The sequence below is a fragment of the Pan paniscus genome, chromosome 11, assembly GCF_029289425.2.
Source record: "Pan paniscus chromosome 11, NHGRI_mPanPan1-v2.0_pri, whole genome shotgun sequence".
NCBI classification, from domain to species: domain Eukaryota; kingdom Metazoa; phylum Chordata; class Mammalia; order Primates; family Hominidae; genus Pan; species Pan paniscus.
In genome coordinates, this window is record NC_073260.2 from 35243558 (window position 1) to 35259521 (window position 15964).

At 35.4% G+C, this 15964-nt stretch overlaps 1 protein-coding gene across 11 annotated transcripts in view; it reads right to left on the reverse strand.

The window, feature by feature from the left end:
- Positions 1-1954: 1954 nt before the first annotated feature.
- Positions 1955-15964, reverse strand: part of SMC2 (structural maintenance of chromosomes 2) — a 48163-nt gene continuing 34153 nt past the window's right edge. For all 11 annotated transcript variants that reach the window (XM_055117776.2, XM_055117777.2, XM_055117775.2 and 8 more), the window contains 6 exons: positions 15729-15923; positions 13352-13552; positions 11087-11203; positions 8631-8791; positions 4908-5055; positions 1955-3937 (listed from right to left, as the gene is read on the reverse strand). In XM_055117776.2, the coding sequence (XP_054973751.1) occupies positions 3761-3937; positions 4908-5055; positions 8631-8791; positions 11087-11203; positions 13352-13552; positions 15729-15923 (999 nt within the window). In that variant the 3' untranslated portion in view covers positions 1955-3760. The remainder of the gene's footprint in view (positions 3938-4907; positions 5056-8630; positions 8792-11086; positions 11204-13351; positions 13553-15728; positions 15924-15964) is intronic.

Sequence of the window (15964 nt, forward strand, 5' to 3'; positions counted from 1 at the left end):
TTTCACAGGCAGAGGCCGTCATCTGGTCCACCTGTACCTCCTCCAAGCTCAGTGCTTCTCAACATGTGCTGCAATCATGTGGTTCCCTTGCCCTGGAGGGCAGTGTTCAGTGTCCATACTGCCATATTCGGATGGGGTGGTACCACCCAACTTGTAGGCTATCTTGATGTCCTTCCTTCACTCGTTGTGAGCTGGCTTTCCATTGTTCAACAGCTCTATTGGACTGAGGATGACAGGGTGCATGGAAAACCCATTGTATTCCATGAGTGTGCCTGCTGTCATGTTCCTTGGGCAGTAAAGGAGGTTCCCTGTCAGAGCAAAGTTTTACAGGGTATCCAAAAACATAATTTAAGTTTCCCTAAAAGGTGGCTATGGTATTCCCAGCATCCACAGGTGACATGTATTTGTCCTTGCCGGTTAGCAACCTTTTGCCATACTCCTTGTAACCACACAGATCTTTTTCCACTTGGTTGTCATTCACCTGACCAGATAGCAAGGCTGTTCTTTTTGACAACTAGTGAGAAGTGGGGAGAAGTGGGTTAGTCCAAGGTCACCTGGAGAACGGTCTTGCAGGTGGCAGTTCAAATCACAATTCAATTTTATTATGGTAAACTGCAAACTGCTTGTCTGTTTCACAAAGATTCTCTTTGATGAAGTTCTAGCCAGGTTCCTCTGAGCTCTTTCTACATCTAAATAAACCATTGCCTGTAAAGATCTGAAAAAAACACTAGCAGTTTCTAACAGCTCAAAGCCACATCCATAGGTTGACTATCCTCCTCCTGAAAGTCAACTCCTGAGAAAACTCAAGGGTTGCTAAGAGTTTACTGTTTCTTCCAACCAACACTTGAAGGTAGAGTCCCAGTCTCTGTGGGAGGGTAAGAGCCTACCTTGGCATTAGAGCCAGTTAACAAATCTAAATGGGTTTCACATCAACCAATTCCCTTTCCTGTTTATATCCCTGACTCTAAGCCCCCACTTATCCTCCTCTATTCCCTCATTCTCCCTTTAAGACACCCAATCACCTCAATACAAATCAAAATTGAGTTCAGTTCATACTGGACTCTTCTTATTGCAAGAGTATGTTACTGATTTAAATCTATCCTTACTGTTTTAACTAGTATCTGGCTTTATCTTTGATATGTTCTGTATCTACAGAGTTCAGGGGTTAATTACTTTGGCTGACTTCATCTACTAAGTCTGGGGACCTCTTTCTCCAGGTCCTCGTTTATCCCTTCTGAGACGTCTCCTTCACTTTCTGGAAGCTGTGGTTAGCCCAGATCCCATCTTTTAGTTCTCCAGACCAGAAAAACCCCAGGCTTTCCACTGCAGCCTTAGCTGTCCTACAGCTGCACCATGACTATAGCTGGTACTTAGGTCAAAAACATTAACCTTAGCTTGTGCCTGTCTCTTCCTCGGTATTTTATCTCCCATCCAAAATCTTTCTAGTTTTTCTTCAGTTCCTGAACTCTCAGGTAGTTGTTTCTAGTATTTTGCCCAGAATCTATATTTATCATCTGTGGGAATGTTGGCCTTTAGATTATGCCACCCTATTGGAAGAGAAAAATTCATGTCTTTGCTTTGCATTTGCTGTGAGCTTACTTGAAATGCCAAAACCGCCACCACCACAATGAATCCTCTCTTCACATGGTTGAGGTTCTTCTTTAAGGTAACATTCACGTTGTACATACTGCTCATACAGGTATTTTTCTTAAATTTATTCTGTACAATAAATACAAATGTTCAAGCTGTCAGTGACGTAGTATATCTTAGGTTCTGGAGACTGACAAGATTTGTCCATGGGCCCTGACACTCCTAACTGTATTATCACCCTGAGCAAGTTTCCTAACTTTTCTGCTCAATTCCTCGATTACACCATGCTGACAACAACAGTATTTACCTCACTAGGTTATTCTGAGGATTAAATATGACAATACATACAAATGAGAACAGCAGCTAATGTAAAGAAAGAGCTTGTTAAATATTAGTTAACTCATATTACTGCAGATGTGTGAAACAAATGTCCCCAATCCCCTTAATGTCTTCCCTCTAATGAAAAAAAGTTACAACAATTTAATACATGTTTGAGGGTTTTCAAAGATCAAGATTATACAAGACAAAAATCAGGAACGCACACAAGCAAAAAATTTTTAGCAGAGAAAAGGAAATGAGTACGTAAGCCAAAATAGTCAAACTCCCAAATTATTTTTAAAACGTTGGCTAAAACAGCAATGAAGTACCACTTAATAACTGTTAAATCAGAAATATTAAAATTAACAGCAAGTACTGACTAATTTGTATACTATGGTATACTTTAATATTGACAGTGTGAATTGATAACTGTTTTGGCACAGTCTGTAATACATTTGAAAGGAAACAAAAAAACTGTATATTTGACATTGGACTTTCTGTAACTCAACATTTACAGCATTATTTCCTCTCCCCTCCACAGTGGACAGAACTAATTCCAGATTCAATCCTTTCCAATGTGTCCCATAATATCAATTACTGCATGTTTTCTGACATCTCATATGTATGGAGAATGAAGGGTGGGAAATGTCAAGCCCAGGGCCAGGAAGTACGGCCATATATCAGGGGAAGTATGATAATAACACTAAGGAAATAAGACTAAAAAATCAAGAAGAGATGTGGGGTCAAAATAACACATGGAAGATCAGATTACATCATGTCAGACCTTTCATGATTCAGTTTGGGGTCACTGTTCTAGTGATGATGTACCTAGAGATACTAAAAACTGTAGACAGTATTCTCATGGTGTTTGCTAGTGTCATCTTTCAAGTTCTAAAGGAATTTCATCCCTTTGAACTGGAAAGCGGAAGACAAATAATCATCCAACTTTTGAGTTATTTTGGTGGAACAGATGGATTGAGTTATTTATATTTATACATATATATATCAGACTCAGGGAAAAATAAATTTGGTTTAGTCTACTGGCACCTACATTCTTGTTTACCAATAGGTTGTTAATGACTGGATTATGAAAAGGCTGACAAAAATCTTGGAAAATATTAACAAACTTCAGACAAATTTGCAGCAGATAGTACCACGCAACACACCTCCTCCTAAGCTTTGATTTAAAAATACTTACACAGCTTAAAAAAACAAAAACATTAAAGTCGTAGAGACCAATTATTAAGCGTATAGGAACATGATATTCATGTATCATTAAAATAAGGATTCTTTCAAGATCTGTTTTCTATCTCAGTCTAAATCAGGGGTCTGGAGTTGTGGCCTTAAAAAACTAGCCTCAAACGGCTCCATGCATGCATAATAGCTTTATATGTGTTCCCTTTGTTGGTCCAGTTACCTGATTTATAATTCTTCCTTACCTGAATGACTTTATTAGGATAGAAAACACATTAATATTGGCTTAGGAATTAAATCAATTAAACACTGATGATCAGCTACATTTATCATGTAATTTAATCTGCTTTTTTGTATATTAGCTTTTACATATAGAATCGGGTATCTCAGGATCCCTAATATATAAAAGACCTGCATAAGAAAAAAACATTTGATGATATGCATAAAATCACAACCACAATAATTGGACCATAATTAGACTAGTTAAGAGATGAGGAATATATGCTCATTTGTAAGTGATAAGTGATTATATAAAGAGAAAACATGGGTTAAGTAACACAGTGACATTAATTTTTGTATATAAACAAATTAGTTATCTCAAGTCCTTAAAAGTTTACATTTAAAAAAACAGGTCAAGATGAAGAAATAAATTTGTAGTTTAATCTTCCACATGTGCTCCTTTGGGTGGTTTTGCCTTGGATTTTGCTTCCTTTGAAATCTTTCCATTTTGACATTGAGTAAATCTGGCTACTGTAGAAACACCATCCACAAACTTGGTTTTGAAAAGAACGTTTGCATTGTTGAACATACCTTCTTTTAGTGACACCACAATGAACTTAAGGAAAAAAGAAAAAAGTATAAAAAAACTTTTTGTGATATACTTGAAGTTTACTCCTTTATACTGGTGATAAGAATGGTTTGGAGATAATTTTATTTCTTTAAATAGTTATATGAGGCACCTAAATGAATGCTAGCTGTCCATATTGTTTTAGAAGTCTCTTAATTTTACTTTGGGTGCTTCATTACCCACTTTTACTATTTCCTGGTGGTTGACTGCTTGTTGCTATCTTTTGTAGCTGGCATTCAGTTTTGTTGCTAACTAAAGCTGCTCCAGTGAGACATTTTTTCTTGTGACATTTTAATATCAAAGAAGGTTTCAAGTTCCTATAGCACATCACTAGCCCAAACAGAACTTCTGAATAATTAGGCACTGCCCCGCCGCCCCATTCAATGGTATTTGCCAAAACACTGCTATAATAAATACACAATCCATGGTAACTATGAGTGGAGTCCCCAGAGTTGTACAATGCATAATTTATGCAAGCATATTTGGCAGACCCAGCTCCTACAGCAATAGTGCATTAAAAACAAACTGTTCTTAGCTTCAAGAGGCTTTGTTCTACTTTTTAGCCATGAGAAATTAAATTTCCCCATCAAGTGTCACATGATTTTCTGATACCTGAGTTAAATATCCCTGAGACAGTTTTGTTTTGATTGTACATCTTTATGGTAGTTAACTAGAGAAAACAATTATATTAACCCTAAATCAATTCTGTATTATGACTAAATTGGAATCTCCCTCATGCTACAACCAACATTTTTAATGCCTAGCTCTTTCTTAAAAAGGAGAGTGAAACTTTTTTCCTTCTATACCTATTTAAACATAAGTCTATTTAAATAGATATACAAATGCTTTAGTATTTATCAACCCTAAATATCTTATTAACATTGACTACTACTAAAGAATGGTTTTAGAAAAATAGTCTAATTAAACTGTTACTGAGACTTTTTTTCCTGGTTCTTACCTGAGAATGTGTGAAATGAGTACGCAGCATCTGTCCAATGTTTTGGGTATGAGAAAGATCCAAGGCTGCATCTACCTCATCAAGGATATAAATTGGAGCAGGTTTGAAGAGAAGCATGGACAGTATTAATGACAAGGCCACTAAAGACCTAAGAAAAGGTCAGAAGAAAAGCCATAAAAATTTGATTTTATCACTTATCAAAACACTGAAGCAAATATGTGATCCTATTATTGTGAATAGAGCAGATTTATCTGAAAGGTAGTCATATAAAAAAAAGAATCTTGAGTTTCAAACTTTAACACTTTTGTTGTATTAAAATATTTCTTTTATTTTAGCTTTCCATTTCTCCTCTTTTTGGAAGCATGCTATTTTCATAGACAATTTTAATACTCCCATATTACGTTTGGCACCTATTCTTAAGATCATGTTAGTTTTAAAATTTCTTTTTGTTTCCCTTCCCCAGTTGGCTCATTAGAGCCTAGGTAGCAGGTAAGAGCTATGGTCATTATTTAAGACAATAACTATGATCTTGGTAACAGTAACTGAGTTAGATGTCATTTTTCAAACTTTCATAATGTACACACTTACATAAACATGCATATACACACAGACAGACACACACACAATCTATATATTTTTTGGTACCATTTGTGAATAAGTTGTATAGACTATGGTCCATTACTCTAAGTACATCACTGTCAAAAGTTCAAACAATCTTATGTAAAATTCATAGTTACACCTAATCTCAGGTTCCACAGCACTATTTTCAGTTCTCTTTTAGCTTACTGCAGCTCATTCTAATCTGGTATGAAGAATCATAATTATTATTATATTTTTTCCTTACAAATATATAATTCATAAAAAGCCTTATTTTAATATAAAATATGTATAATTACTTAACATTAGACTAAAAATTAGAGTAGCATTTGTAATATACTTATTCTGTAACTTCAAGTACATCCTGGCATACAGTACTAGAATAGGCAACTCAATGCTTGCTGCATTCTTTTGTGGTTTTTGAGAGTCTTGCTCTGTCACCCCGGATGAAGTGCAGTAGCACAATCTCGGTTCACTGCAACCTCTACTTCCCAGGTTCAAGCAATTCTACTGCCACAGCCTCCCTAGTAGCTGAGATTACAGGTGCATGCCACCACACCCAGCTAATTTTTGTAGTTTTAGTTGAGACAGGATTTCACCATGTTGGCCAGGCTGATCTTGAACTCGTGACCTCAAGTAGTGATCCACCCGCCTTGGCCTCCCAAAGTGCTGGGATTACAGGCATGAGCCACCATACCTGGCCGAAGGCTTGCTGCATTCTAATAAATAGGGCTATTTATTAAGAAATATGTAAGTAGGGAAAAAAATGTGTGCACAAGTAGAGAAAAATTGCTAGCCAAAAAAAAAAAAAAAAAAAGAATAAAACAGTATCATCAAAACCAAATCACAGTGAGACTGTTAATCACCTCTATAAAAGGGAGCTAAACTCATTCAGCCAACCTAAAATTATGTTTCTTTGTCTTTCTCTGTGATGAGTGCCTCAAGTATTGAGTTTTAAAACTTAATCTTAAAAAAAAAATTCTGCTGTGCTGAAGGGTTTAACTGCCATGTTGGATAGTGGTATATCTAAAAATAACTTTATAGCATCTTAATTACGGAAATAATTTATAGGTCCCAGTAAGAAGAGAAGCATACATTTTCTATTTTCCTCAAAACATTTTCTAGGGCTTCGGCAAATATAGCTAAAGATATTGGGAACTAAACTGTGGAATCCAATTTTTATGAACAGGCAGCAGGAGCTGTATTTTTGATTCTTATTTACAAATTTTATAAAAATATAAATAAAATATATTTCTACTCATAAAAATGATAAAGGGGGTCATAAGGAACATTAACAGGTGTCAATATTTTCTAAGTACATAAAAAAGGGTTACATGATGGTATTACAGGACAGAGAACAATAATTCAAGGCCTATGGATTATATACCATGCAGGAGAAAAAAACCAATTACTAAATGAATCACGAATTTCAATTATGTGAATATTCATAACCTTCTTTCAGGAGGTTTTAATTAATTGGCTATTGGTAGGTAAGGCGTAAGGACATATGACCTTTTAGGTTTCTATCACTATGCTGATTTTCTGAATCACTGTGTAAGGTCAGGAGAAACTTCCCTGAACTCCAAATCCATGTTTGTTAGTTTCCAACACTCTTCCTTCCTTTATGTAGATCCAAGGTTCCATCTGGTATCATTTTCCTTTTGCCTGAGAACTTCCTTTAACCTGTAGTATGGTTCTGCTGTTTTTGTCTGAAAAGTATTCATATTGCCTTCAATTTGAAGAATATTTGTTAGATATACAATTCTAAGTTGACATATACTTTCAGCACTTTACGGATGTTCCAGACTTCTGGCTTACATAGTGTTTAACAAGAAGTCTAAAGTCATTTTTATTTTTGTTCACTAGCACATAATGTCTCTCTCTTTTCCTCTAGCTGCTTTTAGGATTCTTCTCCTATCACTGGTTTTGTTTTCAGCAGTCTTATGTATCTTTTGCTTTGTTATTTTGTATGTGTTTCTGTTTATCCTGCCTGAGGTTGATAGAACTCAAGTCTGTGGGTTTACAGAATTCATCAAATCTGGAAAACATGGTGCCATAATTTCTTCAAGTATTCCTCTCCTTTTGGAACTCCAATTACTTGCCCATTAGACAGCTTCCCTTAGGACACTAAAGCTGGTTGTTGTTTTTTTTCTCCAGTTTTTTATTTCTCAATGTAGCTTGAATAGATTCTGTTCTATTGCTATGTCTTCAAATTTACTCATTTTTCTTTTACAGTATCTCATCTGCTATTAATCTCATGCAGTAAACTTTTTTTTAATCTCTAGAAAGTTCACTTAATTCTTTTTAGTAGCTTCTATTTCTCTCATTATGTTCATGTTTTCTTGGATTAACTTGTCTCCTACTTGCATCATCTGTCATTTCAGAGTCTGTTTCTACTCACTAATTTTTCTCTTTAATTTTGATTACATGCTGGACATTGTGGTTATATTGTTTAGTATCTCAATTTTTTTTAACCTTCTTTAAAGAACACAGGCCTTTGTTCTGATAAACAAGTAACAGTTTGGTTCCTTCAAAAAATTTGTTCAGTTTCTTAGGATGTGTCTACATTAGGCTTCACTTCAGGGACAGTAGAGACCTAATGCCAAGGTGCAGCACTCTAGGGCTTTGCAAAATTCTAATCTGTCTTTTTAACTTAGTGATACTACTGACCTCTGTTTAGGCAACTGAAGTCCAAAAACTGCCTCTAGAGAGAAAGCCAGGGTGAACATAGGGCTCAGCATTTCTGTTTCATCTTGTCCTGGACTATTCATTTTCTAATATTTGAAAATAGATTTTTTAAAAACATGTTTTGTCTAATTTTCTATTTGCTTATTCCTCCTTTGTCACCTATTTTAATCAAATGTTTTAACCAAATTGTTTAGTCTTATATATTAGGCTCCTTAAATTCTACATGCAAAGGTAGTTAAAATACAAATACAATTTTAAGGTAAGGAGATGAATTATAATAAAGTAAGAGGAATGAAAATTATAATATTTATAACATAGCAAAGTGATTCCTCACCTCTGACCACCATTAAGTTCAGTTAGGTTTTCTTTCCAGGTATTATAGTAAAGTAAGAGGAATGAAAATTATAATATTTATAACACAGCAAAGTGATTCCTCACCTCTGACCACCACTAAGTTCAGTTAGGTTTTCTTTCCAGGTATTTCCTAAGGCAACCTTGAACTCCAGACCATCCAAAACAGTTTGACCCTCTGGTGGTGCAAGCATAGCATTAGCACCAGGCAGAAGAGTAGAAAAAATAGACCCAAAGTCCTTGTTCACCTGGATTTAAAAAATAAAAAAGTTAAAACATCAGGATGCTTTCCAAGAAGAATCAATTGTTGATATATGTATATGCAACACAGCAGGTCTACTTTGTCTATTACTCTAACTCAGGGGCTGACAAACTATGGCCCATGTGAAAAATCTGGATATGCTCATTCATTTACAAAGCGTCTATCGGTGCTAGTGATACGACAAAATCAGGTAGTTGCAACAGAGACTGGATGGGCTCCCAAGCAAAAAATATTTACTATATGGCCCTTTACAAAAATGAATTACTGAATCCTGCTCTAATTTCCAGGGGAACTAGAAGGCACACCTCTAACTCTAGTCCAAAGTTTTGACACTTCTGTAGAACACACTGCAGGGATCCTCAAGATACACACAATTGTATCACATGAGGAAAAAAAACACAAAATAGAGAAGCAAACAAACAAAAAAACAAAAGTATTTTTGGAATAAAATGTTCTCCTCTAAAGCTTTTCTTTTTCCTGTTGTCCAAAGGCCTAAGTAGATCAATGTGAGGCCCAGGAGAAAAAGGGGCATGAAATCAAAGGACCAGATCTGTTAAAGCGTTCTTTTCTACATGCCTCATCTCCTAGTCGAAGAGGTTAAGCTGTTGAGGGCCAGAAACAGGATTACATCCCAAGAGAAAAGAAAGCTGTTTGGCCTGCCCCTGTCTTGCCATAGAAGGAGACAGAGATTTAGGGCCAAAATCCTAGCTTGTAATAGGGTAATTTTTGTTCATACGCACTTGATTGAAGAGTTGGGAATTTGGCCATCTGTCTTCAAAGACATGACTAACATTCTTAGTTTGGCAGTCAAACTTGAAAGCATAACACACACACACACACAAAGGACTTGACAGCCAAGTTCTCTAGAGAAATCTCCAAATTCCAATGCAGGTATACAATATTCAAATGTAAATATACTTTTTAATGAATACTTATAGTAACAAGAAAATCTCATAGACACAAGCAGTGATCCTAAATATAGATTTACTAAGTAACACACATTTTAAAAGCAAGTACATGGCTGCTGAATAATATCCTACAGAGTGGAAGCAGGTTCTAGGCCAAGTGTGGGACAGGCAGCTCAGGACCAAGAGAGAGGAATGCTACTAAACTTGAACCAGAGACCCAGTGTGAAACTTCCTCCAAAAGAGAATGGACAGAGAAGAATACAGCCCTATGCTACACAGAAAATGAGTTATATTCATAGATCGATATAAAGATGAAATAAAAGAGAATTCTGCAAGTCCAATGAGGCTATGAAGAAAACAAACCAAAAACAAAAAAAGCCTAGAATACTCTGGCTTTGTCACTTTGTCAATCAAGTAAGCCTGAAGCCAGAAGGAAGAATATAATGCTGATAACAGTACCTACTTTGTTAGATTATTGTGAAGATTAGATGAGAAAATTAATTTGAGAATAGTGACTGGCATATAATAAGCACTGAATAAATGTTACTGGCTTTGGAAGAACTTGGAAATTTGGGAAGAGCAGGATATGTTTAGACAATAGATTCTGATTTGTACTAAGTCCAGGAACCCTGGTGGGAAAAAAGAAAAAAAAAAAAAAACCTCTCAGATCCAGTGATAAATCGACATGCTGCACACTAATTAATAGGGTCAGCCTTTTGCTTCCATTTTTAAGAGAAAAATAGTACAGGGAATGGAGCACTGAAAATAAGTCTTAGAGAAGAAAAAAACAAGGTGACTAAAAGGGATAATTGTGCTGCATTACTGAAGATAGAGTTCCTACAGAATTACAAAGAGAAAAAGAGACAAGGTGCCCCATTAAAACCCAGAAGGCACAGGTTTGCTAAACTACCAAACAGCACAGTAACTCTATGTTTGGAATCTCTGAAGTAAGAATCTTCCGCTATAGTAAAAATGGAAAAACTTCCACATGAGAGGCTAAGGAATTATCCTATAGGAGACAGATACATGAAGTCAGGGAAGTAGAAGTAACAGTAAAGAAGCCTAAGATCCGCCAAAGTTGTCATAAAACAAAATGGAATTGGGATTTTGTTGAATAAGCATCCTGTAAAAGAGAATACTAAACTTGGCTTGTTTACTATCCAATTCTTACAGAAGTACAAGAATGCCAGGATCTGGTAGTAGTCAAGTTCAAAAAGAAAAAATGCATTTAAAAGTCAGAGGTTTTAATTAAGGTGTGAATATGTGCCTCATTCAAACATAGATCAGCCATTTCAAATTTCTTATAGAGTATAAATCCACTGATGATATTTTTTCATCCTTGCAACCTCATATAAAACAAACATAAAAAGTACCTTTTGCCATGCAATATTTAGGGCTTGGTTTTTCTTCTGGTCAAGGTCTTCTATAGTTGTAAGAATTTTGGATTTGTCGTTTTCTACAATTCTCTTCTTCTTCATCAAGTCATTGTACTATGAGATAAAAAACATGGTTAACTGGGAAAATATAAAATCTCTTCTATATTCTGGAATTTGGTCAGAAATAAACAGGTTTCATTATTTTTATATACAATACATACATTGCTATTTACCAAAAAGATATAATGCACTAAGAATTATATATACTCATATACTATACATATACTGTATGATGTGTGTGTATATACACACTCATATACACACTCTTAACAAAATTAGGAATAAAATCAATCATCCATATGTATATAACTAAATTACTAGAACTAAGAATTTATAAGACAAAGTCCTTAAAATATTTTGACTCCACTAATATTCCCTTATCTCCTTAGCAGCCAAGGCAAAAAAAAAAAAAAAAAAAGTGTTACATATAAACTTAAGTAAAAGGAGCCCTGAAAGCTCTCCTCTTAAGGTCAGCCTTAGGAGTGACATGAACAAAATTTTGATCCTTCACCATGATATATAGGAACCACATAAATTGGACCTTACTTTTTTTAAATTTTAAGTTCTGGGATACATGTGCAGAATGTGCAGGTTTGTTACATAGGTATACATGTGCCATGATGGCTTGCTGCACCAATCAACCAGGTTTTAAGCCCTGTATGCATCAAGATAAAGGGAATTGGACCTTATTTATCCCTTGACTTTATGGCATTAAACTCCTCCCCAGGTTCTGGCCATATGGTCTTTTACAGCTCCTTTGAACGTAATAAACTCACTATTGTCTTATGGCCCCTGCACTATTCTCCCTTCCTGGAATGCTCTTTCTCTGACATAACGGTTGCCTGAAATTTCAGCTCAAATATCACCACTTTAGAGTAGTCTTCCTTCAAGCAAGGCTGTAGAGGGATAATCATACCATGAACAGCAGTGGGACTTCCTAAAACTCTTCCTAATTCATTTCTCCTCAAAGCCCTACATTTCAAGGAGGCTTCACATTCACCTTTAACAATTCTAGCCAGTCCTGCTGTTTTCCTTGCTGTCCCTCTTCTTTACAGCCACGCTCCCCCAACCTTCTCTCTACATTTTCATCTTATTTTTTCATGAAAATCCATGTAATTGCTTATGTAGATAGATACAAAACCCAAGAAAAAAAAAAGGCCATCTGCTGATCAACAATATAGGCTTCTCCTCTGGTAAAGAGATGGGAGTTGATAAATTCTTTTGAAAAAAACATTAGACTCAGGTCTCATCTAATAGAAGTAAACGAGTAAAAGTGAACAAGTTTCATGTTATACAGATCAAATTCAGACCAAAGTTTTCCTTCTACAAATATATCACATATTGCAAAGCTTTAATGTAGAAATGAAAACCAGCAGGAGCATTTTCTAGAGAGATCACAATACCTGCATGATTCATCTGTTTGGTATCTAATATAATATAGACTCTGTGCATATTCATGCCAAAAACAGTTAAAAAAAATTATGGTAAAATTTCTTCAAAGTAACTGTGCTATTATCAGTGTCGCAGATTTCTCATGAATTTTACTCTGATTTGCAAATTCAAACAGAATTTTGCAGCATTCAGGAAGGTATGGGGCATTAATATAAAATTACTAAGATAGCCATTTCTTATGGCTATCTTAAGATTAGGGAATGCTTCCCCCACTGGGTTTTTCTAGTGATAGGTCCTCCCAAGTTCATCACTAGATGACAGTAAACTCCCTTCCCAGACTCAAAGTTTTGTCAGGTTAGGGGAGAATAACATTATTGAGTAATTGAGAGCATTAAAACTGAGAAGAGGCTGCAGAATTTACAGATTAGTGAAACAGTATTTATGTGTATAATGGCTTTAGTCATTACTTATATAGTTTCAGTATACAGTAGAGTCAAGAGGATGACAGAAGCATATCCTATTCAAGGCTTTTCAATGCAAGTGAAAGAAATGATAGAAATGTGAGGAATTATGTTTGACAAAGAACAAACGCCAGTGAAAAAGTCATTCCAGTTGTAATAGAATGTAAAAACAACTAATGACGCATAAGAGTAATAAGAAAAAAATGACGAAAAGAGAAGGAAAGCAGAAAGAAAAGCATCAAGGACATCTGCAAAAGGTTAACTCTAATAATTGCATCAGAGATCATACAGAGCTATCAATGCTAGTCATGTTCTAATGCGGCCAGATATTCATAAGAAATTGACTTACTCGCTCTTCAGCTTCTGTCAATACATTCATAGCTCTCATATTGACATTTCTTCCTAGTTTCTCCTTCATTTCTTGCAACTTCTGAAGTCTCTGACCAGCTTCTTTAGGGTTGTTAGTTTTGAAATCATAGGCACTATTGGGTTGGCCAAAGAGGTGTCTCTCTGCATTAATCCAGTCATAATCTTTCAACATTTTGGATACCTAGCCACATATAAAAATAGATGGGAGATCTATGAATGTTTGAGATCTATGAATGTTTACAAACCAATATGTATAAGCCAGTTTCTTAACTATTTAATACTTTTGAATCAAATACTGAAGAGGAAAAAACCTTCAATGACTGACTAATTTTTTTTTTTTTTTTTTTTGAGATGGAGTTTCACTCTTGTTGCCCAAGCTGGAGTGCAATGGCGCGATCTTGGCTGACCGCAACTTACACCTCCCAGGTTCAAGTGATTCTGCTGCCTCAGCCTCCTGAGTAACTGGGATCACAGGTATGCACCACCATGCCCAGCTAATTTTGTATTTTTAGTAGAGACGGGGTCTCTCCATGTTGGTCAGGCTGATCTGGAACTCCCGACCTCAGGTGATCTGCCAACCTCGGCCTCCCAAAGTGCTGGGATTACAGGCGTGAGCCACTGTGCCTAGGCGACTCATTTTTAAAAATGAGTTTCATTACTGACAAGAATAAAGATGAATATTTTTACCTGGAGCACAGACTACAGAAACAAGACATTGTATAGCAAAAGATCCTCCTATTACTTTGGCATTAGAAGAGCCAACTCACAGAGAAATTTTTACGAAGTATACGCAAAGCACCTCCATTAGAATGAAATGTAAGTCAGGTAGAACTCCTTCAGAATTTACCAAATTCAATCTATTGCTTCAAAACACAACTTATGAGAAGCTAAAACTCTTTTAATACTTAAGTCATAGATTTGGTAAAAATCATGGAAGCCTAATGCTGACTGAGACCTAATAATTTTTCTCTCAGAAATATATTCTAAGAAACTGCCCTAAACATTGACTCTATCCTGCTCCCCACCTTTTGAGAAAAAGGCACAGTATATTGAAAAAGGCACTGTATAATAATTTTTCATGTAATACAACTGATTATACAGTTCAAATTATAGTGCCTAAAGAAGACTTTCTTCTACTAGAATTATGATTCATTCTCACTGGCAGAATCCAATCCTTGTTAATTTGTTGACTTGTATTAATTCCATGGATATGGTCTCACCTGTAGGCCCCAAAGTACAATTATCATTTCTAGTGTATCTTCCTTTTGACCTGTAAACTCTTTGAAAGCATTCTGTATGTGTTGCTCATCCTTACATTGTCAGTGCCTGGCACAGTATCTGATACTGGTAGGTATGTATAAATCTTTGATTGACTTCTTAGCAGACCCACTTGCAAGTCCCTCCTTTTACTCTTGTAAATAAAATCTCCTAGCAATCACCAGTACTAGCATTTTCAATTACCAAAAAACTATTAGCAGTAACATTGCCACTGGTAATATTTCAGTCAGTACACTATCACTAAGCTAATGAGAAATCAATAGTAATAAAGTGGTAGATTATAATGTAGCCATAAAAAATGTTGTTTAAATCAAGTTCCACGGTTCTTTCAGAAGAGAGGGAGCTTGTTTTGTATGTTCTTGATCTTTCTGAAGTTAAAGTTCATGTATTTTTAGGATGCTAAAAAAAAATATCCCGGACATTAAAAAGGTGCCAAACTGTTACACTCACTCATAAGAAAACATGCTAGATGAATTATTAATACCATGTGAATGCAGCTTCTTAACCAAGCAATGAATTTCTGCAAAAGCACGTGTTATCTTTAAAGCACTGAAGTAAAGGTGCTATGACACATGAAAGAAAGAAACTGGGATAACCTCAAAAACATAGCTGCTTGGCAAAACATCAGATTTTTTATAAAGTTGCAAATACTGACAGTAGTAACACTCATAAAGACATGTGGAAGCCAATTCAGTCCTTTTTTTAGATTACCTGTATATATAGTTCTGTGAGTTGTTTAATTCAATTTGAAATAAGGTAGAGAATATATATCATTATTACTAGCACATCAGTAATGGAGGTGAAAAGTTATTTCCATGGGAGACCACTAAACATTTGGTAAATACATCTTGTAGATGGGAAAAAATATCTAAAGTTAAATCTAAAAATAAAACATTTGTGCAATTTGTTGAAAATTAGCATTGTTGAAAAGCAGTTAAAGCTGCAAGCTCAAATTTACGTCAGGTTGTAATTTTGCCATTTATATTTATAGAGTTCTCTATCAAGCAGTTTTCTAAAATTTTTCAAGAGCTCAGTAACAAAAATTTGATTTAGTATAAAAAATGCACACAAACGAATACCTTTGCAGCACCATCTTCAGCCTCCCGTTTATGTTTGCTGATGTTGTGGTCTAATTCCTTAATTTTAAGCTGAGAATCATTGTTTTGCTCCTTGTGTTTTGCCACTTCTGCATATTTAGCTTTAATTACAGTGTCTTGGGCTGTTATCACCTCTTTTTGCTTGGTCACCTCTTCTTGAGCTTTATTTACTGACTCCTAAAACAAAAAAATTAAAGAAAATATGTGGTGAGGTAACA